Source organism: Mustela lutreola, chromosome 9 (assembly GCF_030435805.1).
Source record: "Mustela lutreola isolate mMusLut2 chromosome 9, mMusLut2.pri, whole genome shotgun sequence".
In the NCBI taxonomy this organism is placed as follows: Eukaryota; Metazoa; Chordata; class Mammalia; order Carnivora; family Mustelidae; genus Mustela; species Mustela lutreola.
Window position 1 is genome coordinate 124254524 of NC_081298.1, and position 22103 is coordinate 124276626.

At 42.1% G+C, this 22103-nt stretch overlaps 1 protein-coding gene across 2 annotated transcripts in view; it reads right to left on the reverse strand.

The window, feature by feature from the left end:
- Positions 1-22103, reverse strand: part of SLC4A1AP (solute carrier family 4 member 1 adaptor protein) — an 89709-nt gene that overhangs the window by 46432 nt on the left and 21174 nt on the right. Inside the window, exons 8-14 of one of the 2 annotated variants that reach the window (XR_009357422.1) lie at positions 21828-22014; positions 18376-18487; positions 16123-16357; positions 14273-14359; positions 12921-12988; positions 11441-11510; positions 9101-9244 (exon numbers count right to left, since the gene is read on the reverse strand). Coding sequence is in view for 1 of the 2 variants with exons in the window: in XM_059188748.1 (XP_059044731.1) it covers positions 9195-9244; positions 11441-11510; positions 12921-12988; positions 14273-14359; positions 16123-16357; positions 18376-18487; positions 21828-22014 (809 nt within the window). In the remaining variant the exon portion in view is untranslated. Of the gene's footprint in view, positions 1-8895; positions 9245-11440; positions 11511-12920; positions 12989-14272; positions 14360-16122; positions 16358-18375; positions 18488-21827; positions 22015-22103 lie in introns of those variants that run through there. The other variant, XM_059188748.1, reaches the window with a different exon arrangement.

Consider the following 22103-nt stretch of genomic DNA (forward strand, 5'->3'; position numbering starts at 1 on the left):
TTACCCCTGTGTGGGCAATCTGCCTAGATCACAGAGCTGGAAGGGACCCCAAAAATCTCATGCTCCCACCTCTCATGTTGGAAGGAAGAAGCAGAAGCCCAGTCTCAGGACAGACTTACCAGAACTCATGGCCTGGGTTGGGGACCCATGTCTGGTGCCTTCCCCAGCCCTGCTGCCTGCCTTGTTTATTTGTTCAACAAGTTTGTTTCAGCCATGGCACAGTCTGTTCTGACTCTGGAACATTTATGAGATGAGCCAAAAAGTCACAGAAAAATGGTCTGCTATTGGAGCTAAGGGGCGGGGCAGCCAGGGTGGGAGACAGGTTTCAGGCCAGTTCGGAGGCAGAGTTTTGGCGTGTCCTTTGCTGTCTTTTTCCGTTCAGCCCTTGGGAACCAAAGGGATTCTAGTGGGATTTCCTGCCTCAGTTTCTCCAGGACCATGATGTGGACAGACTAGAACATTTGACCATAAGATTTCCAATTCTCATCTCCACCCTCATTAGCTCCATTCCACAATCCAGCTTCAACCCACTAAGTTCGCGTCACAGCCCAAGGGTAGAGGGGGCACATACTGCAGCAATGTGGGACTCTTCTGGCCCCTCTGCCTGCAGCGCCCTCTTTCTCTCTGCTTATGAACTCTTGCTTATCCTTCAAAACCCAGTGGTTATGGTCACCATCTCTAAAACAGACTCCCCAGGTAGTCGGCCAGCCACTTTCCAAAATTTAAAGAGCTCAACTAGGATAAACAGGATAGCTAAAATGCTGATTACTTTGCTTTTGTTTACTCGGTGTGGTAATGCTGGTTATGACCTTGTGTTGATCAAAAACATTCACTTGCGGTTGCATAAATTATTCATGACCAAAAACTCAGAAGTAAATAATTAATAAATGCAGTTTTTTGGGTGACAACATAATTTATTGAAACCTTAATTAAGTCTAGGGTGGGAGAAGGGATGGGGTAAGGATGACAAAAGGATTTCTGTGCTAAAAACGTGACTCTAAGATCCCATGCAGCCCTTTGACACACCTGGCTGCCTCATTTCCCCAAAAGGCCTGGTACATAGTAGGTAGTCAGAAAGTATTCAGTGACTGTATGAATGTGTGAGGATGATGATCCTTCCTGGCCCTGGGGGTGACTCCTCTTCTGCCCTTTTACTCCAGGCAGCTCCCCAAGAAGCGGAGTCTGGCCAGCTATGGGAGGTGCTGTTCTCCTTCACTTCCAAGATTAGCTCAGACCTTAAAAATCACAGCCCGACGCCTGCTCCTTTCATGCCAAGGAAAACAGTAGATGTCAGAAGCCTCCTTAGGTATCTGGAAGAGAACAGCTCCTTCTGCTCCCTCCCTTCCTTGTATGAGGTCACTGAATCAGGATGACAAAGCAAACAGTGACATGTGTTGGGACTTGTTCCTGCCCTGATTCCAGGTTTCTCCAGCAACTCCTTCCTCCCAATGGCAGACCTAGGTGTGGACAACTAACTGAACTGAACAAGGTCCTTGAAATCCATGAATGCTAATTAGGAGGAATCCTCTGCAGCAGTGAAGAGAAAGTCCTGGGGGTGCCTGGGTGCCTCAGTCAGTTAAGCGTCTGACTCTTGATTTCAGTTGGGGTCATGATCTAGGGGTTGTGGGACTGAGGGAGCCCCAGTGGCTGGACTCAACATTCAGCAGGGACTCTGCTTAAGATTCTTGCCTTCTGTTCCTTCCTCACCTCGTGCACTCAGGCTCTCTCTCCCAAATAAATAAGTAAATATTAAAGAAAGAGAGAGAGAAAGACAAAAGTTCCTAGATAAACCTCAGTAAGACAGGGAATTGGGATATTAGCAGCACTGGAAAATTGCACAGGGGTTTCCCAGGTGTCAGTGTGCTCTAATTTGTTCTCATTTGAGGGAAGTAGAGCAAGAATTCTTTTCTGACTGTGCAGATGAGAAAACCGAAGCTCATTTAGGGCCAGCAACTTAATCAAGGCTACATGGCTTGAGGGTCACAGAGCCAGACTTGAAATGAATTTTGTGACTCTAGTTACATCTTCCCATCTCACAGCAATTCCTTGAACCTGAATCACTGGTACACCTGCTTCATGGTCTTTGGCTATTGCACACCACCATACTACTGTTTACTTAATACTTTTCTTTAAATAAACTCACTTTAAAAATTGACTTCATTCTAAGCAATAATACTTATGCATCTATATATATATGTCTAAGTAATATATGTGCAACTACTAAAATTAAACATTTTCATCTTCCTTCATTAAAGTAACTCTCATAACACCAGGGATCCAGTGCACTCTTTGAGAAACTGTCCAGCTGTCCTATATCAAGTCCACATTACTAAGGATGGTTCTTCACAGACTGGCAGCCAGTGGCTGCCTTTGTAGAAATGGCCAGCCAGTGGCAATGCTTGGGGAAACCACTGCTGTTTTTAGGGCCTCAAAATCAAAAGTTCCTGAATCAGGGAGGGTAAGGGAGAGATCATGGAAGTCACCTCCCACAGGGCGGGGCCTTATACCACACACGCAGTCACAGTCCTAAAAATTAAAGGGGACACCATTCAGAGACATAGATGAATCAGATGTAGTCCCTGCTCTTAAAAACTCAAGAGCAGGGCGCCTGGGTGGCTCAGTGGGTTAAGCTGCTGCCTTCGGCTCAGGTCATGATCTCAGGGTCCTGGGATCGAGTCCCGCATCAGGCTCCCTGCTGAGCAGAGAGCCTGCTTCCTCCTCTCTCTCTCTGCCTGCCTCTCTGCCTACTTGTGATCTCTCTCTGTCGAATAAATAAATAAAAAATCTTAAAAAAAAAAAAAAAAACTCAAGAGCTGACAAACATCAGTAACGGAAAGCTACAAAGAATAAGCAAAATATCTGGGATCAGAGAAACTCTAGACTCGGTTCCACCACGAATGTGGCAAGATGACATCTCTTCTTATTACCTTTTAAGACGAAAAGGAGATTCAGATTTTTTTAATGGGCATGATATATCAAAATATCAAGTTGTGTATCTTAATTATATGCAATTTTTGTCAATTACACCTCAATAAAGATGGGGAGAAACAAGTGTGAAAAATTCTCTGTAAAAAACCATAAAGCCTGCTTCCCTCTCTCTCTCTGGCTGCCTCTCCATCTACTTGTGATTTCTCTCTGTCAAATTAATAAATAAAAAAATCTTTAAAAAAAAAAAAAAAAAAAAAAAAAAAACCATAAAGCTGTAATATAGTGTGTAAGTACTAGATAGGCAGTGCCCAAACTCCTCCACAGAATATTTGCATTACTACTAGAGAATTACTTTCTCAAGGTAAAATGAAGCACCAGCAACAACAAGTTGGGAAGAGATTTAAGGAGCACCATTTGGGGGTTACCAGCATCCCTGACTAACTTGCTGCTCTCAGGTCTTGGGCCCAGGAAGACACTGGTGAGCCAAACCAGCTTGCTGCCTCTAACTCTTTCAGAATTTTTATTTTTTTCTCTGATTTGTACTCTTTCTTCTGCTTTCAAACATTTTCTTCTTGCTTTCAGCCCAGCGCACAAATTGACTGCATAGTAATGGGTCTCTACTGTCCTCTTGTGGCCATTCTCTCACACCGCTGCATTGACTTTTGAAGGGGTGTGCGTGACAGCCTCAGGAAACCAGAGCCAACCCTCAAGATGAAGATTTTCCAGGGCCAGCAGAGGAATTAAAGCCCAAATTAAAGCCAGCTGCTGGAATCCAGAGCTTTCTGACGGGAAGGGGTAGTTCTGCCTGGTTTTGCCCCAAGCAGGACAGGAATCCAGGCCCTCTGCATTAACCCTACACAAATGGTCAGTTCCTGGATTGTCCAGTTTGTCTGGAGCAAGATCAAGCAAACGAAGGCAGCCCTGAGGTATTCCTTCTCTGCCCGGAAGTCCCAAGAGTAGAAAGGGCCAGGACCAGAACTTCCAACACCCACTCATTTAAAGCAACAATAAACAGAGTCCTCATTTTGTGAACTGGTAAGTGATACAGGTTAAGGGTGGCGTACAAAATAAGATACATAATTCCTATCCTCAAGAACTCACAAAGTTGGGGCGCCTGGGTGGCTCAGTTGGTTGAGCGGCTGCCTTCGGCTCAGGTCATGATCCCAGCGTCCTGGGATCGAGTCCCATATCGGGCTCCTTGCTCCGCAGGGAGCCTGCTTCTCCGTCTGACTCTGCCTTCCACTCTGTCTGCCTGTGCTCGCTCTCGCTTGCTCTCTCTGACAAATAAATAAAATCTTTAAAAAAAAAAAAAAAAAAAAAAAGAACTCACAAAGTTTACAAATGTAACTAACTGAAGCATACATATAATTAACGGACATAGGGCCGAGGAGTAAGGGCCACCAGAGAGGTAAAACACAAAATGCTACAAGACTGGTGGGGAAGGAGAGATTCATGATGACCATGGGAATCAGGGTTTTCTGAAGGTAGTGAGACTCAAGCTGGACTTTGAAAAAAATGACAGACATGAGCAGATGTGAACAAGGAAGACCACAGTGATACTAATAATAGCTACATTTGGGGGGAGCTGATTATATATCAAGCACAGCTAAGGGTTTTGTAGGTATCTATTATTTAATCTCCATAATACTATGAGGCATTATTTTCTCTATTTGACAGACCAGGAAACCGAGGCTTAAGATCATGTACAGCAAAGCTTGATAGAAATTAGAGGAAGAAATAAAAGCAAAAAATGTGTTTGGGGAAAGAATCTATTATTAGTAGAGTACCGGGTACACCTGGTGAGGTGGCAGAAAGAAAAGACAAGGGCATATGGGGTATATGATGATCATAAATTACAGGAACCCTATAATCAAGGATTGGATTTTAAAGCCTCAAATGAACTTAGACCTCACCCTTTGGATACTGAAGAACCTTCCAGATTTCAGAGCACAGAATCCTGCTCAGGGAGAATTCAGATGTGTGGAGGAGAGCATGATGAGGCAGAGACAAGAGGAAGGGAGCTCTGTAAAGAGTCATGCGGTGAGGGGAGCTTGGGTCAGGGCAGTGGGCAAGCAAAGAGATGAATCCTAAAACTTTACACACGGAAATTGTTAAGACTGACTTGGGGGATGAAGAGAATGGAGCTACCTTTGGTGGGAACCACTGTTCCCTCCCATGCTGAACCCTCCAACCCACCTCCTCTTACTGGGGGAAGGGAAACTTCCGGTCTCGCACAGGATGGAAGCCTCAATCCCACCCTGGATTATGGATGTGCCAAACCTCTAAGGCCAAACAAAGCAGGGCAAAGACTACTCTGAGGCGAGAGAAGAAATCTGGAAAATTGTTCACATCAAGTGAGGAATCTCAGGATCAAAGAGCAGCCTGTCACAGAAGAGACCACGGGAGTTTAATGCTGTGACCCACTTCCCAAAGGTCAGGGAGAGTTTTATGTCATTTCCCAGCAGTCTGTCCAACCTGGTTGGGTCCAAACAGGGCTGGACCAACCCTGTATGGGAACACAGTCTCCCCGCCAGGGGCTTGGATTCCTGCTTTTGACTACCTCAGGGCTGGGCTGGCAAGCTTTCCTCTGGTCCCCACTTTCAGGAAGCCAGCCACAGCTGCTGGCTACTTTGTCACACCCTATCCGGAAGGTGGCAGCTTTTCAGTGGTAAAGCAACAGATGCCCAGGCGGTGGCTAATAGCCTCAAAGTTTGTTGGGAATTGTGTCATATTTCCCAAAAGAGCTAACTCCATCCAGTTCCAATGAAGTGGTAACTGGTAAAGGCTTGGGTTACAAGGAGACAATGAGGCTTCGTAATTCCTATCCTAGACTGCAGCAATTTCAGGGAAGATGCTTAAGGCAGGCACTCAACATTTAAATGTACCAGACACTATGCAAACTCCTTAGAAATTTCCTAAAGCAGACAAAGAGACTTGTAATGTTAAATATTTATCCTTGACTTTCTCTCTCTAGAACGCTGCTCACTGTGACACCTACTTTTTACCTTTTTTCTCCAATAAATGAGTACCCATACCAAAAAAAGTGCCCCTCAAACCAAAGAAAGGGCAATCAGCTATCTAAGACTTGGCCTGCAAACTTCCTGCTTGCCTCCTGGTCTTTAACCCCTCACCCACTGTGCCCGGACTCCTAGGCTCACATGGTGGAAGACAGCAACTGCTCACCAGCCTTCTCTCCTTCGATCCAGACTCCTGTATCCACCTGCTTTCCTTACACCTTTATTTAGATGTCTCAGTGGGACATCAAGCTCTACTTGTCCCAAACTGAACTTTTATTCTCCTCTGAGAACTTTTCTTCTCTACCCCCTCCTCCCACCGACCCATCACTCAGTCTCAGCCGTTCCACTTTTCAAGATACTGCTAGGACCCATGTACCTCTTGCATCTCGATCTCTACTTAGTGCAAGCCGCCACAATCTCTCACCCGGACTCTGTAGCAGACTTCTAACCTGGCTTCCTGCATCCTCTTGTCCTCGTCCCTCCTTCCTCCACCCTGTAACTTCCAGGATTTTTAAAAACCCAAATCTGATCCTTCACCATCACTAACACATATAAAGGCAGAGGTGATACAGAACTCCTGGGGAGACCAAGACCGCTGACCAGGGATACCCTGCTTTTAGTTAACCGACTGTGTTCTTGCTATAACAGTATTTTTGATAATGACTAAAAACCTTACTTTTCTGTGAAAAGAAAACTGGATTACCTTGATTTCTGGTAACATAAAACTGCAACCTCCCTGTCTAGGAGGGGATAATTAGCCTTTTGAATAGAAACTTTTCAAACATCCATTAACTGAGGCACACAGTACTTCTTAAAGTTCTTGTAAACACCTTGAGCCAGATGGGACCCTGAAGATGAATTAGCTTAGAGCAGGGGTTGGCCAATGATACCCTGCAGGCCAAATCAAGCCTGCCACCTGTTTTTAGGAATATTTACTGGAACACAGCCCCACTCATCCATTTGTGTACTGCCTATGCCATTTGCCCCCCCAGTGGCACAGTAGGGTCGCTGTGATAGGGACTGCAGGGCTTGCAAAGCCTGGCGTCCCTGGCCAGTAACGGAGAAGGTTTGCTGACCACACTGTATAGGTTGGGCTGCACATTAAAATCACCTTGAATGGGGGCACCTGGGTGGCTCAGTGGGTTAAAGCCTCTGCCTTCGGTTCGGGTCATGATCCCAGGGTCCTGGGATTGAGCCCCGAGTCGGGCTCTCTGCTCAGCAGGGAGCCTGCTTCCCTCTCTCTTTCTCTGCCTGCTTCTCTGCCTACTTGTGATCTCTCTCTCTCTCTGTGTCAAATAAATAAAATCTTAAAAAAAAAAAAAAAAAATCTCACCCAGAATACCTCTTAAAAGGGATCACATCAGAGCCATAGTTGAGAACCACTGATTTCATCCCATCTCCTGCCTCACGAATGAGGGGCAGCCCCACAGGTCAGGATCTGTCTCCTGTTTGTAGTGAGGGACAACTACTAATGCCCTCAAAGCCCTATTATAGCACATCCCTCTACACTATCTCATTCGATCCTTAGAACAAATCTGAGGTTCAAAGAGCAGGAAGCATTACTGTCCCTTCTTCACACAAGACAAAACTGAGGCTCTGGGGATTTAAGTCATGTCCTCAAAGTCTCCTATTTGGTAAAGGGAGCTAAGACTCCGGCACACGTCTTTTCAATCAAGGCCACCAACCACTGATGTTAATTATACAAGTGACATCTATTTTATTTTGTCATGTGGAGTCCTATTTGCTTTCGGGGGGGGGGGGGGAAGTGTCTCCAGAACACTTAGAAATCTGCCTTCCTAAATTAGGATTCCTAAGGAATGCCACGAGGGGAGATGGAGAGGATGCATGCAGGGATGTATCTATCGAGCCCACTTCTGTGCCCACATTTAAACCACAGTAGATATATTTTTACCTGTTCAACCTCAGGATCCCACATACGATTTTGTTTGAATAAAGAGTTTCACCTTTGAAGGCCACGGACATGGCTTGGACCTTTGCAGTTTCAAACCAAGATGGCATGGTCACTCTGCCCCCAGATTCCTGTCACTTCTTACATCAAGTTCTTCCCCGCTGGTCTAAATGAAGCTCAAAATAGTAGTTTCTCATAATGCCAATATTGGCATTGTTTTTTGAGAAATGAAAGGCATCGCTTTCAGCAGACCAGACTTCCCACATCTGTCTGGGTAATTGGAGTTACTCATTACTGTTCCCTGCCTACTTCATGCATGCTATATAATGAAGGAAAAAAATATATATATATATATATACCGTATATAAAAAAATGAAAACATCACCCTCATCCACTCTCTTGCTAGGCCACAGCGTTTCTCCTGCCTGCTCACTGGGTCTGCCTCCAGCCTAATCCACAAACTCACCACTCTTAGGCCTTCATTCCCTGCGGAGTGAGGCGTTCATTAATGTTTGCGGAGGAAGAGGGTGCACTGTGGGATATAAGACAACTTCTCGCATTTCTTTGTGTTTCCAGGGAGGAAAACCTTTTAGTCTCCTCTCCACAGAAGTGAGAAGCCCCACACTGGGCAAAACACTTCCAACTTTTCATTCTATGACCCTATTTGCACCTTTCCACAGGAGAAGGAGTGACTAATCTGACTGGTCAGAGTCCAGGACATTGAAAGGACTGAGTTTTTATCAGGACTGATGCCTGAGTGCACAAGGTATACTATGATCCTGACCTGTGTCCTGATAAATCAGGGTCTGTTATCAAACCTGGCACAAGGTTATACTAAGAGGGAGTAGGAAGCCCCATTCTGTATCTACTTTTAGTTCCAGGAATGACAGGGGACACCCAGAGCCACACTGTGGCGTGACCTCATATTTCACCACTTATTTGAGAAGGCCATATCAGTGAAGTCTAGAGTCTAACTGCCAGAAGCACCCCATTCCTCAGGAGAAGCACAGTTCCTAAAACTTAATGAAAGACATCGTGGTCTTAAGCAAACATGACACATCTTCACCTTCTCTTTTAATAGGGTTATGTCTCTCACTTTACCCATTCTCAAACTGTGTCGTTTCTTTTTACATACAAACACAAACACTTTAAAAAATAAATGCCAAATTCAAGAGAATCAGATGAGTAGATAAATTTAGGGAGCCATGAAAGAAAAGGCCAGTCACCAGATTTTACAAAAGGTCACCTGAACTCCTTCTCTGGACATTCAACTTGATATAGGACCCTACATATCCCATGTCACATGGTCCACAAGGTCTTCTTTTAGGATTCTGAAGCAGTCAATAGCCATACTTGTCATTCAGATGGGTCCTGCCATCTCCACTTTGCCCTAGATCAGAGTATAAAGAAAGAAACACATTCAATTTCCTAAATTCGGGAGGGAAAAGATACCCAGATATCAGCGGGCTAAAAAGTAAAACAGACAAAAGAGGTTTTTTCTATTCTACAACTCCGCCTTTTTGCATACGGTTTCAAAATACTGTCCTCTTTTCATTTCTACCCTTATTTATTAGCCAATAAAAAGCAAACATTTCTAGTAACAAAATTTCTAAAATTTCTATTAACTACGAATATATTAGAAACCTGATCCATAGAAAAAGCAACTTGTGATGAGCACATGGGAAACAAGCATCTCATATATTGTCTTAAGAGTGTTAAGTATGAACATAAGCTGTATCCTCTCGACAGAATGCAATTTACAATGTCTTAAAAATGTTTACAGCCTTTGATCCAGCATGTTAACTTTCATGATTTTTTTCTACATATGCACCTCTATACTTGTAAAAGTATTATGTTAGAAGTTGCTCATTGCAGAATTTTTTAAAAATTCAATTAATTAACATACAGTGTATTATTAGTTTCAGAGGTAGAGGTCAGTGATTCATCAGTCTTATTTAATACCCAGCGCTTGTTACATCATGTGCCCTCTTTAATGTCTATCACCCAGTTACCCCAGCCCCCAAACCCCTCTCCTCCATGCAGAGTTGTCTGTGATGGCAAAACTGGAAATACAGCAAATATTCATTGAAGGAACTGGAAATACAGCAAATATTCGTTGAAGGAAAATTGAAGGAATAAATAAGTAAAGGTATTATCTGTACCATAAAAAAAGAACTATGCTACAAGGAAGGACAGGAGGTAGGGAGGGAAGGAAGGAAGGACTCTATAAATAGCTATGGGAGGATCTCCATATAATGTTAAGTGCGGAACAGCAAGATATAGAATATGCTTCTAGGGGCACCTGGGTGGCTCAGAAGGTTGAGCCTCTGCTTTCAGCTCAGGTCATGATCTCAGGGTCCTGCGATTGAGCCCCGCATCAGGCTCTCTGCTCAGCAGGGAGCCTGCTTCTCCCTTTCTCTGCCTACTTGTGATTTCTGCCAAATAAATAAATATAATCTTTAAAAAAAAAAAAAGAATATGCTTCTATTTGTGTAAAAACAATGGTGAAATATTATGTATTTAATTGCTCATACAAGCATTTTATGTGACATATATAAGAAGTCACAAGGTGATATTTGGCTTGCTTTAGAGGAAAACACCAAGTAGCTAAAGCAGAGCCAGTAGTAGTTGTTTTAAAACCTTTAAAGAAAATGCAAAAGACATGCGGAAGTTAAAAAAAAAAAAAAAGTAATGAATCTCCATATACTCATCACCCAGCTACAACAACAATATGTGACATTACCCCCTCCATGCTCCCTCATCCTCTACTTCTACAGGATTATCTTAAGGCACATCCCAGATATTCCGTCTGTAAACACTTCTGTACACAGTCCTAGAAGATAAGGACTTTTTCTAAAACACATAACATCATCCACATTTTAAAATAATTAATAATTTCCTAGTATCATCACACATCTGGCTAGTGTTCAAAATTATCTGACTGGTGTATATTTTTTTTAATAGTTGTTTGTTCAAATAAGGATTCAAGCAGAACCTACAAACTGTATTTGATTGATATGTCTCTTTAGATCTTTTACTCTGTTTCCCTAGAAGGGAGAACATTCCCACTACATGCTTTTTTTTTTAAGATTTTTTTTTTTCAAAGATTACTTATTTATTTGAGAGAGAGACAGAGAGCAAGAGAGCATGAGCAGGGGAAGCAGTAGGGGGAGAGGGAGAAGCAGACTCCCTGCTGAGCAGGGAGCCAGACAGGGGGCTTGATCCCAGGACCTTGAGATCATGACTTGAGCAAAAGTTAGCTCAAGCCACCTAGGCGCCCCTATCTATTTTAGAGAAAGAAAGAGAGCATGCTGAGTCAATCGGTGGGAGGGGCAGAAGGAGAGAGAATCCCAAACAGACTTTGCACTGAGTGAGGAGCCCAACATGGGGCTCGATTTCATGACCCTAAGATCACAACCCGAGCCGAAATCAAGGGTTGAACACTTAACTGACTACACTACCTGGTGCCCTATCCCACTACATACTCTTACAACACCTTTATTCTGAACCTTAAACATACATTACCTATTCAGAAATATAAATAAATAAGTCTCAGAAGAGAAGAAAAGTAATAAAAACAATCTACCTTCAGGTGGGACCCACACACAGTAGTCTGGGTCATCTTCTGGATATTTGGAGGAAAGTGTTGCTGGAAGCTACAAAGAAAAGATAGGTTATTTTATTCAAAAGAATTTTAACTCTAAGAATTATTGTCCCTCTACCTGTCAGCAAATAAAAACTAAGGGAAAAGCTTCCATTAATTACCTTGACATAAGTAACCCAAAAAATGGTGGAACACACTCTCTCTGAACCTTGACTTTTTCTCATAAAGTCTCAACAAACTGATTTTTAGTCAGTGAGAGTGAAGTGATGTTTTCTAAAAGGGACTGTTAACAGAGGTATGAGTTCTAATGATATAACCCACATATAGGGAAATTTGGCATTTGTCTTTTGATCTAGGTGCAGAAAAGAGTTAACAGGGCAAGACTGACTATCCTTTGAAAGGCCTGTTTTAAGGCTGGCCCCTCGCCTGGTATCTGGGGACCTGGATTTCAGGAAGGTTCCTACTACCCTGATAAAAGTGTCACTGTGCCTAAATTGTCTATAAAAACAATATGGTTTGTGCTAAACATCTATTTTTCTTCTGGGAGAACAGAATTTGGGGGCATGACATGCAGGAGGTGCCTAGGTGATCAGTCCCCAATAAAAATCCTGGGCACTGAGTGTCTAATGAGCCTCCCTGGTTAGCAACATTTCATAAGATGTCACAACTCATTGCTAGGGCAATTAAACACGTCTTATGTGACTCCAGTGGAAAAGGACTCTTGGAAGCTTATGCATGATTTCCTCAGACTTTGCCCCTTGTGCCTTTTCCCTTTGCTGACTGTACTTGGTATCCTTTACTCTAGTACATTGTAGCTATGAGTACTACCACAGGCTGAGTCCTGTGAGGACTCCTGTGAATGACCTAGCCTGGGTGTCCTGGGGACCTCCTGACACAATCTAGCAATCCCACTTTGGGGAACTTACTATAGCCACATAAAATTATGCATACACAAGATTATTCATTATGGCACTGTTATAGTAAAAGATTAGAAACAACCCACGTGTCCACCTGTAGGGAACTGGCTAAGTTGAGTACATCCATACAGTAGGAAGCTCTTGGTAAACTGATACACAGTGATTTCCACAATAGGTTAAAAAATAATAAATCCTGATGTAGAATGTAGAATATTACATTCTATCTTCTATGTAATAAAAATAGTCAAATAAAAATATACTATTCAAATGTCTTTGTATGGCATAAAAGGATATGAACAAAGATTCACAAATTAATCAAAGAGGTATATGCAGAGTTATAGGGAACAGTATGGATGGAGACAAGAATAGAGAATTGAAAACATAAAAATTCAGAAATAAAAGAGAGCCCAGACTTCTAAAAGAGTGAGTATTAGGCAATTGGGAACTCTGCTAAGACAATCCCTAAAAATTCACTCTTCTAATCCCATGACAAAGGGATTCATTTTTACTTCTAGAGAGGTGAAGATTACGGCTAAAGTACTTACTTTGCCTGGACCGGGAGCTTTCTTTTTTTTCAATTCATCTCTGTTTTTCTGATGTTCATTCTTTGATGCTAATTTGAGAAAAAGAAAAGCAAGAGGCAACAGCTATTTCAGAATAAGTAAAACAGAAAAAAATTCCCCCTAAGAGATCATTATAAAAATGGAAAAAAGCACGTAACCATCAAATTCTCAAAAATTCCTTCTATTATAGGGACGCCTGGGTGGCTCAGTGGGTTAAGCTTCTGCCTTCTGCCCAGGTCAGGATCTCAGGGTCCTGGGATTGAGGCCCACCTTGGGCTCTCTGCTCAGCAGGGAGCCTGCTTCTCCTTCTCTCTCTGCCTGCCTCTCTACTTGTGATTTCTCTCTGTCAAATAAATAAATAACAAAATCTTTAAAAAAAAAAAATTCCTTCTACTATAAAGACTATCTTAAGAGAATTTCCTCTCTGCTAATAACTCTAGTTTTCAATCCTAAGGCTGTTCTACAAGCTTGAATATAATCACACCATTTGAAAAGGGAAAGAAAAATGGGGTTGATTTTACCATTCTACAGTTCAACTGTTATAGTTAAACAGTAGAAAAACAATCCTTTTTTTTTTCCTGAAGGTTATTTATTGGGGCACCTGGGTGGTTTAGTCAGTTAAGTGTCTGCCTTTGGCCCAAAGTCCTGGGATCAAGCCCTGTGTCCCATTCTCTGCTCAGCAGAGCCTGCTTCTCACCCTCTCTCTGCCTACTTGTGCTCTCTCTCTGCCAAAGAAATAAATACAATCTTTAAATAAATAAATAAATAAAGGTTATTTATTTGAGAGAGCACACGAGTGAAGGGAGGGACAGAGAGAGATAATCTCCAATGGACTCTGTGCTGAGCGCAGAGCCCAATGGAGGGCTCAAACCCACAACCCATGGGATCGTGACCTGAGCTGAAACCAAGAGTCAGACATTCAACCAACTAAGCCACCAAGGTGCCCCCAAACGAGGCCTTTGAAAGGCCAATCTTTCAACCAATTTACCTTAATAGTTTTGGAATTGCTCCCATGATAGGCAGATTCATCTCTGGGAGATGAAAAGCTGCGGAGGGCTTTGCACGGGCAGAGGGAAGCGCGAAAGCACTAGGAATTTTGCAGATCAGGAGACGAAACCCGAGGAAGCAGAAAAGGAATTAAGAAAGGCAAATGGGATGGCACCAAACATAACCTCTCATGTATTCCAGTTCTGTTTAGGGTCCTGGCAGAGCACCTACCCAGTGTCTGAAAGGCCGTTCTCTGTGCTGCCTCAGCTCAGTCGCCAACCCCTCCTCTCTGACACCAGCTGCTTGCTTGTATGCAGAGCAGCAATGGAGCTGGCTGCACTACTTGCCTGAGGGTTCCTCACATGATGCAGCTGTTTCTCTAATCTCTTGATAATCGTTATTCTGTTCCTCTTGGCTGAGTTGAGACATGTTTTCTATAAAATGCAGAACCAGAGCATATTGTTATTATTTAATTCATAATGGGGAACCAAGAAAACAAAAACAAAAGCAAGAAAAGCTACATAAATACATAATCATCCAGCTTTACTATCATTAGCTTCAATAACCTTAATTAGATTTTCCAAAAAATGTGCCTCCATATGTTTAACAGAGAAATCAATTTTCCAGTTTAAAAACTGGCCAACTCGGAGTTAAAACTTTTCAGCACTACTTACCAAAAGCCTTAAAAATGTACATATTCCTTGGCCTAGAAATTCTATTTCCAGGAACATATTCAAAGAACACAATCAGAGATGAGTACGAAGATTTATTATATATACAATATGTTTAGGATAGCAAAAATAATAAATTATGTTCAGGTCTAACAATAGGGGGTGATTAAATAAATCACGGCACCAGCATGTGATGGACCACTGTGCTCCTCATTTGACTCCACATTTTAAAAGAGTATTTTAAGACATCGAAAAAAATAGGTTATAAAACAGCATATACAATACAATCCTAACAGAGGCCTAGAGTAATCCCTAATCAACTGCAGATTTACTCAGTAATGTTTCTTTACCAAATTTTAAAATCTGCTATTTTTATACACATATTTCTTGTGGTCCCTGAACAAAATAAATATAATCCTTATTGCTCGGCCTCCTACTATTCTGTTTATACGCCACCCTCACAAGGTATGGATCAAAGATTGGACTCACAAAAAAAGTATGTGTAAGTACCTTGTTTGAAAAGGCTAAGCATTTTGCCAGTAACCAAACAAAGGAGCATGCAAAAACAAAAGAGCTCTTCACAGATGAAAAATCAGAAACTTTTCTTTCTCAAACAACTAAGAATGATTCAAGAAAAGGCCTCCATACCAGGCCTGGCCTTTATGATGATAAGCCAGGTTTGTTTTGGAAGCAACATGCATGCATGCATGCATTCCCATGCATATTTCATGTCGGTTTTTGTTCTGTTTTTCCTCATGCGCCCTATTTTCTGTGAAGTCTTAACAATGCCAGACGGGTTGGCCACCCTGCAGGAAAGTAACTCCTGCAGTTGACAAGGGACAAGATACTGAAAAGATGAACAATGATATCTGGGTGTGAGACTGCAGGAGATTTCCCTTTTCTTCTTTGGACTTTTATGTGTGAGCCAAAGTTTCTAAAAATGAATACACCTTCCTCATAATCAGAAGAAAACATATTTGCAAACCAATCACTTCCCTCTTTTGTCATTTGCCGTCAAATCCTGGCTAAGGTGGGTGAGTACGGTGTGCCAGGTTTTCCGCTAGGTACCACGGACAAAAAGATGAATAAGGCACTATGCTTCCTAAGAAGTGTGATGCTTAGTCTCTGTTTTAGGGATGGGGAAAATAATGACCAAGGGGAGGTTTACCCTGAGACTACTTGATCAGGCCCCATCATGCACCCTCTTCTACTGCCCACCAATCACACAATGGTAGCAGCTCTGGGCTGTTCCACAGCAGCTGCGGTTTCAGATTCCACAGCTTTCAATGTTCCATAATTCTGGAATAGACTGGAAATACCTGCTCTTGCTCTGCAATGAGAATAAATAATGACAAATAGTCCAAGAAAGACCAAAAAAGTATGTTTCCAGAGTCAGCTGTATCCCATACCATAAAGTGCCACAAAGTCAAAATACACAACCAAGAACTGGTTTTGCTTTCCAAACCTAAGCGCAATCAATGCAGACGCCCCACTGAACAGCACAGGAAGAAGGAGAAAAATATTACCATGGGCTTTTGTCTCTTTAGAACAGGTGAAGTCAGTGGGAGGCCTCACTTCCTGCACTGCATCTTCTGGCTCTGTCTCGTGCTGCAGCCTACTGCTTCCAGCTTCCATTTTCCCCCTTTCATCTCCCTCTTTTTCCTCCTCCTCGTCCTCTTCCTCCTCCTCCTCTTCTACTTCGGGCTCATCCTTCATTCTCAATAGAGCTGGAGGGAGTTCTGGACGCTTAGGGGGTAACTTCTATGAAAGAAACAAATCATGAACAAACACTGCTACATAATGACAGAGACAAATCTCTTCAAGGAGATTAAGCTAAATATATGAAATGTCTAACCTCTCTAGACTGATGAACCCTGCAGAATTATGCTGGAGGGAGGACTTGCACATGAGATTTTGCCCATCTATGGACGTTTAACACATACCTCTATGAGTTTCTAGGATCAAAAGAATATTAAGTATGGGACACTTGAAACAGCTTGTGGGAACTAACATCTATTGCAGGTGCCAGCTGCAGGAATTCTATCCTGTCACCCCTCATGGTGTTAAAGGATCTTAATTCATTACAAAATCTTCCAGGGGTAACAGACACACATTTCTAAGAAACAGATCATTTGTACAGCTTTTTCATTTTAGATTTAACACAATTTCAAAGAAATGAGACATGTAAATCAGTAAAATAGATCCTGAAGACATTTCTTTTTTTAAGATTTATTTATTTATTTTAGAGAAAGAGAGAGAGACAGAGAGAGAGCAGGGGGAGGGGCAAAGGGAGAGGGAGAGAATCTCAGGCAGACTCTGCACTGAGCTAGGAGCCTGACCTGGGGCTCGATCTCACAACCCTGAGATCATGACCTAAGCTGAAACCAAGAGTTGGATGCTCAACCGACTGTACCACCCAGGCGCCACCTGAAGACATTTCTTTTTTTTTTTTTTTTTAAAGATTTTATTTATTTACTTGAGAGAGAGAGACAGTGAGAGAGAGCATGAGTGAGGAGAAGGTCAGAGGGAGAAGCAGACTCCCCGTGGAGCTGGGAGTCCGATGCGGGACTCGATCCCGGGACTCCAGGATCATGACCTGAGCCGAAGGCAGTCGTCCAACCAACTGAGCCACCCAGGCGTCCCCTGAAGACATTTCTTGAATAAAGCCAAATATTCTAATCAAAACCTTTTAATAAAATTATTAGAAAAAGAAAAGGTTGATTGAAGCTTAAGGAATGGAGAGATACCAAAGTATATGTTGGGCATATCATTTCTTAAATATAAGATTGAATTCAGTAAACCTCTTTAGAGAGCTTTTATAGTAAAGATTTTTTCCTCTAACTAAACATAAGCACCTCCTCTCCCCTCACCCTCACAGAAAAGCCTGCCTCTCAGGTGAACCTGAGACTTCAGGCTTCTGCCACCAGAGGGCAGTTTTCCCTAATTCAAGGTCCTGAGGACTGAATTCTGTCCCCACAAAATTCGTATGTTGAAGTCCTAACCCCTAGTACCTCAGAATGTAAACATATTTATAGATAAAATTTTTAAAGAGGTAAGTTAAAAGAAAGCAGTTAGACTGAGGCCCTAACCCAAGATGGCTGGTTTCTTGTAAGAGGAGCGGGCGACCCCACGGGTGCAAGTACACACAGGGAAGACCCCAGGAAGATGCAGGAAGAGGGCAGCCATCTCCAAACCAAGGCATGCTGATCTTGGACCCAGGCTCCAGATCTGCTAGAAAATTAAATTTCTGTCTTTTAAGCCACCCAGTCTGTGGTGTTTGGTTAGGGCAGCCCTCGCACGCTAACACACAAGGTTCTGCTCTTTAGGTGATAAGACCTTTTAAAAGCTGAATCTGTAAAGAGGGATGTATTCAAAGGAAACATTCACCAGTGAAGTGCTAGAGGACAGTAGAAAGATCACAAAACTCAAGAACAGAGGACCTGGATTTGATTGCCAGTCTAGTAATCACTTAATGATGATGTGACCTCATATTTAACCTCTCTGACACTGTTTCCTCACCTGCGAGAGGTGGTAATTCCCACACATCACAAAGTGTTAGAGGGATTAAATGAAGTTAGGAACGCCATATGGCAGGGCCAGGTGCAGGGACTACATGACTAACAAATGTTAGCCTAGTACAAATGTTACACTATCTACCCACCTGGAAAAAAAAAATGCAACATTCATCACAAATTAATAAACTGATGTTCAATGTACAAATTAGTTACATGCAAACTGACTGAAGAGCGAAAAGTTTAACACTATGACCCACAACTTACCCCTACTGTTCCCGTTTTTAATTTGAATTTGCTTCCTCCTTTCATAGCACCAAAGAGAGGCAATGTAAGCTTTTTAGCTTTGTTTTCCACATCTGTAGCCTGACTTTCAGTCCTAAGAAGAAAGAACAATTATACACATCTATTCCGGTGAGGCCAAGATTTTATCCAAAACACCAGAAGAATCCTGCGTGCCTGGCTTTAAAGACCCTTTGCCAAATACTATCCTTCACAGCCCATCCCCAAAGGCTTCAGGAAGATTCTGGTATCCACGGACAAAGTCAAGAGCAACACAGATATTTTTCAGTTCCAATAAATAGCTTGGCTGGTCTGGAGGACAAGCAAAGACACCCCACGGAGATGAAAAGGCAGAGGACGGGATCACAATCAAGAGCTGCTTGGGTCAGGGAGAAAGGTGTTAGGTAGAAAGTTTGGAAGTTCAATCCTCAAGAAGAGGAGGAAAAAGGTATATACATCTAAAGGCCAGGATCTAAAGTAGGAAAGGGAGGAAAAACTAAGCAGACACACACACAGCAAGAGGGGAGGCTCTAGAGGACACTGACATAGCCCTCTCACAGGGATGACTTACCAAGGGAAAAGATTTTGGTTAGAATAAAACTCACTGTTATTTGTTTACCCTGAACTATGCCTCAGGAGTTTTCATCCTTTCTCCACAAATACAATGTTACAAATAGCTGCTAGGTATAACAGAAATAGGACAATGATGACAATAATAATACACATAGGCCAGCACTTTGTCAAGTGCTATTCATGTCATTTTTCCCTTTTTAAGGATATTATTTAATGAGCGAGAAAGAGAGCCCATGAGTGGGGGGAGGTGGGGGGGCAGAGGGAGAGAGCGAATCCCAAGCCTCCCTGCCAAGCACAGAGCCCAATGTGGGGCTTGATTCCATGACCCGAAGATCATGACCCAAGCCAAAACCAAGAAACCAAGAGTCGGATGCCCAAGTGACTGAGTCCCAGGCACCCCTATTCATGTCATTTTTCAACATCAATAGTACTTCTAATTTACAGATGAGGAAGCAAGGATCAAAGGAACTATATAACTGCCTCTAAATGCCCAAAAATAATTCATACAGCTGAGAGCGAAAGCCAGGGAGTCTAACTTGAGTGTTAACGCCCCTCCTCACTATCAGTAAATGAAATACCACTTGGATGACAGCCTTTGTGGACTGACCTACGAATCACTGCATGAAATATCCAAACTACACATCAATTTTTTAATAAAACTGCTAGTAATTTGGGGATTAATTTTTTGTACAGATGATCAAGGGCTCCAGGGACATTTTACCTTTATATCCCCATTAAAAAAAAAAGTGTCTCCCAATATCTAGATATTCATCTATGCAACACCCCTAGCATCAAATTACAGGTTTTATACACATTTGTAAAGGGCTACATTAATGCTTACTGACCATCTAAAACAGCACTGTCCATGGGGCACCTGCTGGCTCAGTCGTTTAAGTGGTCAACTTTTGATCTCAGCTCAGGTCTTGATGTCAACTGAGATCTTGATCTTGGTGGTTGAGTTCAAGCCCCAAGTTGGGCTCCATGCTGAGCCTACTTATAGCAGCTCATCCAAACAGAACTTTCTGCGATAATGGAAATGTTCTACATCTGTGCTGTCCAATATAGTAGCCACTAGCCACAAGTGGCTATTGAGGACTTGAAATCTGACTAACTTGAATGAAGAACTGAATTTTTAATTTCATTTAATTTTAATATCACAGGAGACTACTGGGTGCTGTACAGGACTGCACAGACCAAAAGAAAACAAGAAACTTCCTAAGTGAGTTACTTGCCTTCATACATGAGTGATCCCACCTAGGCAATACCACTTTTTGAGATGCCTACCTGAACTGTGCTCACTAGGAGTCGCTCATTTCCATAGCAACCTATTCAATGATTTCAAAATTTGTTGATATCACATAGAACAAAATTTGAAAATACTGTCAAATTGAAAGACTGGATCTTATTCTCTCTCTCTCTCTCTCTCTCTCACACACACACACACACACACACCCCATACAAACATCTGCACACTCACAAACATTAGCTAAATCTGGGAAAAACTATTCCCAAAATGTTGTGTACAAATTACTCAGAAAAATGGATTTAGGTTAATTTCTTCCAATAATTTTCACAAAATCAAAGTTAACTAATAAGATCAACTTTAGGGGATTATGCCTTCCCCCATTTTAAAAGAAGAAATTCCACTTTAAAAGTATTTAAGTATATTTAAAAAAAGAATTTAAGTATAGGGGCTCTTGGGTGGCTTAATCAATTGGGAAACCAGTTCTTGATTTCAGTTCAGATCATGATCGGGCCCTGTGCTAAGCTAGGCGCCTGCTTGTCCCTCTTCCTCTGCTGCTCCCCTGCTTGTGTTCCTTCTCTTTCTCGTTCTCAAATAGATAAATAAATAAGATATTTTTTTACAAAGGTATTTAAATACACTGAAGTTATCAACTGGTTCTTAAGAATGACAAACCAGGTGCAAAAATGACAATCTGCACTTTTATTTTTTTCATCTGTGGCTTTAAAATCATAGATTAAAAAATGGCATTACAGGGGCGCCTGAGTGGCTCAGTGGGTTAAAGCCTCTGCCTTCGGCTCATGGTCCCAGGGTTCTGAGATCGAGCCCCGCATCAGGCTCTCTGTTCGGCGGAGAGCCTGCTTCCTCCTCTCTCTCTCTCTCTGCCTGCCTCTCTGCCTACTTGTGATCTCTGTCAAATAAATAAATAAAAATATTTTTTTAAAAAATGGCTATTACATTATTATATTTGTATTTCTCTTATGAACAAGATAGAGCATTTTTTAAAATATATTTAAGAGTTATTTGTATTTCTTCTCCAGTGGCCTTTCAGTTGATACCCTTTTCCCATTTTTCTCTTTGGTAGATGGTTGTCCACTTATTCAAGGTCTTTATATATTACCAAAATCAGCCTTTTGTCATGTTGCTTTTTAAAGAAATTTACTCTGCATTAAAAGATTAAGTAAAAAATTCAGAGCCTTGGGGCACCTGGCTGACTCACTCAGTTAAGGGTCTGCTTTCGGCCCAGGTCATGATCCCAGGGTCCTAGGATCGAGCCCTGCATCAAGCTCCCTGCTCAGCAGGAAGCCTGCTTCCCCCACCTCTCCCTCTGCACTCCCCCTGCTTGTGTTCTCTCACTCTCTGTCAGATAAATAAATCTTATTAAAAAAAAAAAAAAAAGCCTTCTAATGAAAGAGGAATCACTATAGCTTTCTATAAAACCCTACAGCAGTCTGTATTTCACAAAGGAAATGGCTTAGACTCTATGAAATCACTGCCTCCTGTGCTTTAAAAGGTTTCTTATATTTTATTTCTATTCTCTAATATTAAGAAAATAACATAATTCAAAATGTTATCTATGCAAACATGCTTATTTAAAATTTCAAGTATAACTAAGACTTACTTTTTCAGCTCTGGAATCTCTGCTGGCTTTACAATTTTTATCAATCCCTTAAGTCTCTGTTGTTCTTTCCTCAGTTCAAAAGTTCTCAGGTGAAGTTTCTTCCGGGACACACCATCCAATGCACTCCCAGATTTCATTTCTGACATAAATGCCTCTAAAGAGTCCTGAGATGGTGACTCTGACAGGGCTGTCCAAGAAAGGAATAATATATGTTCAGAAAAATGGCCTCAAATCTTTTAAAATTCAGCCAAAGTTTCCAGAGAAAAGTCACTAACA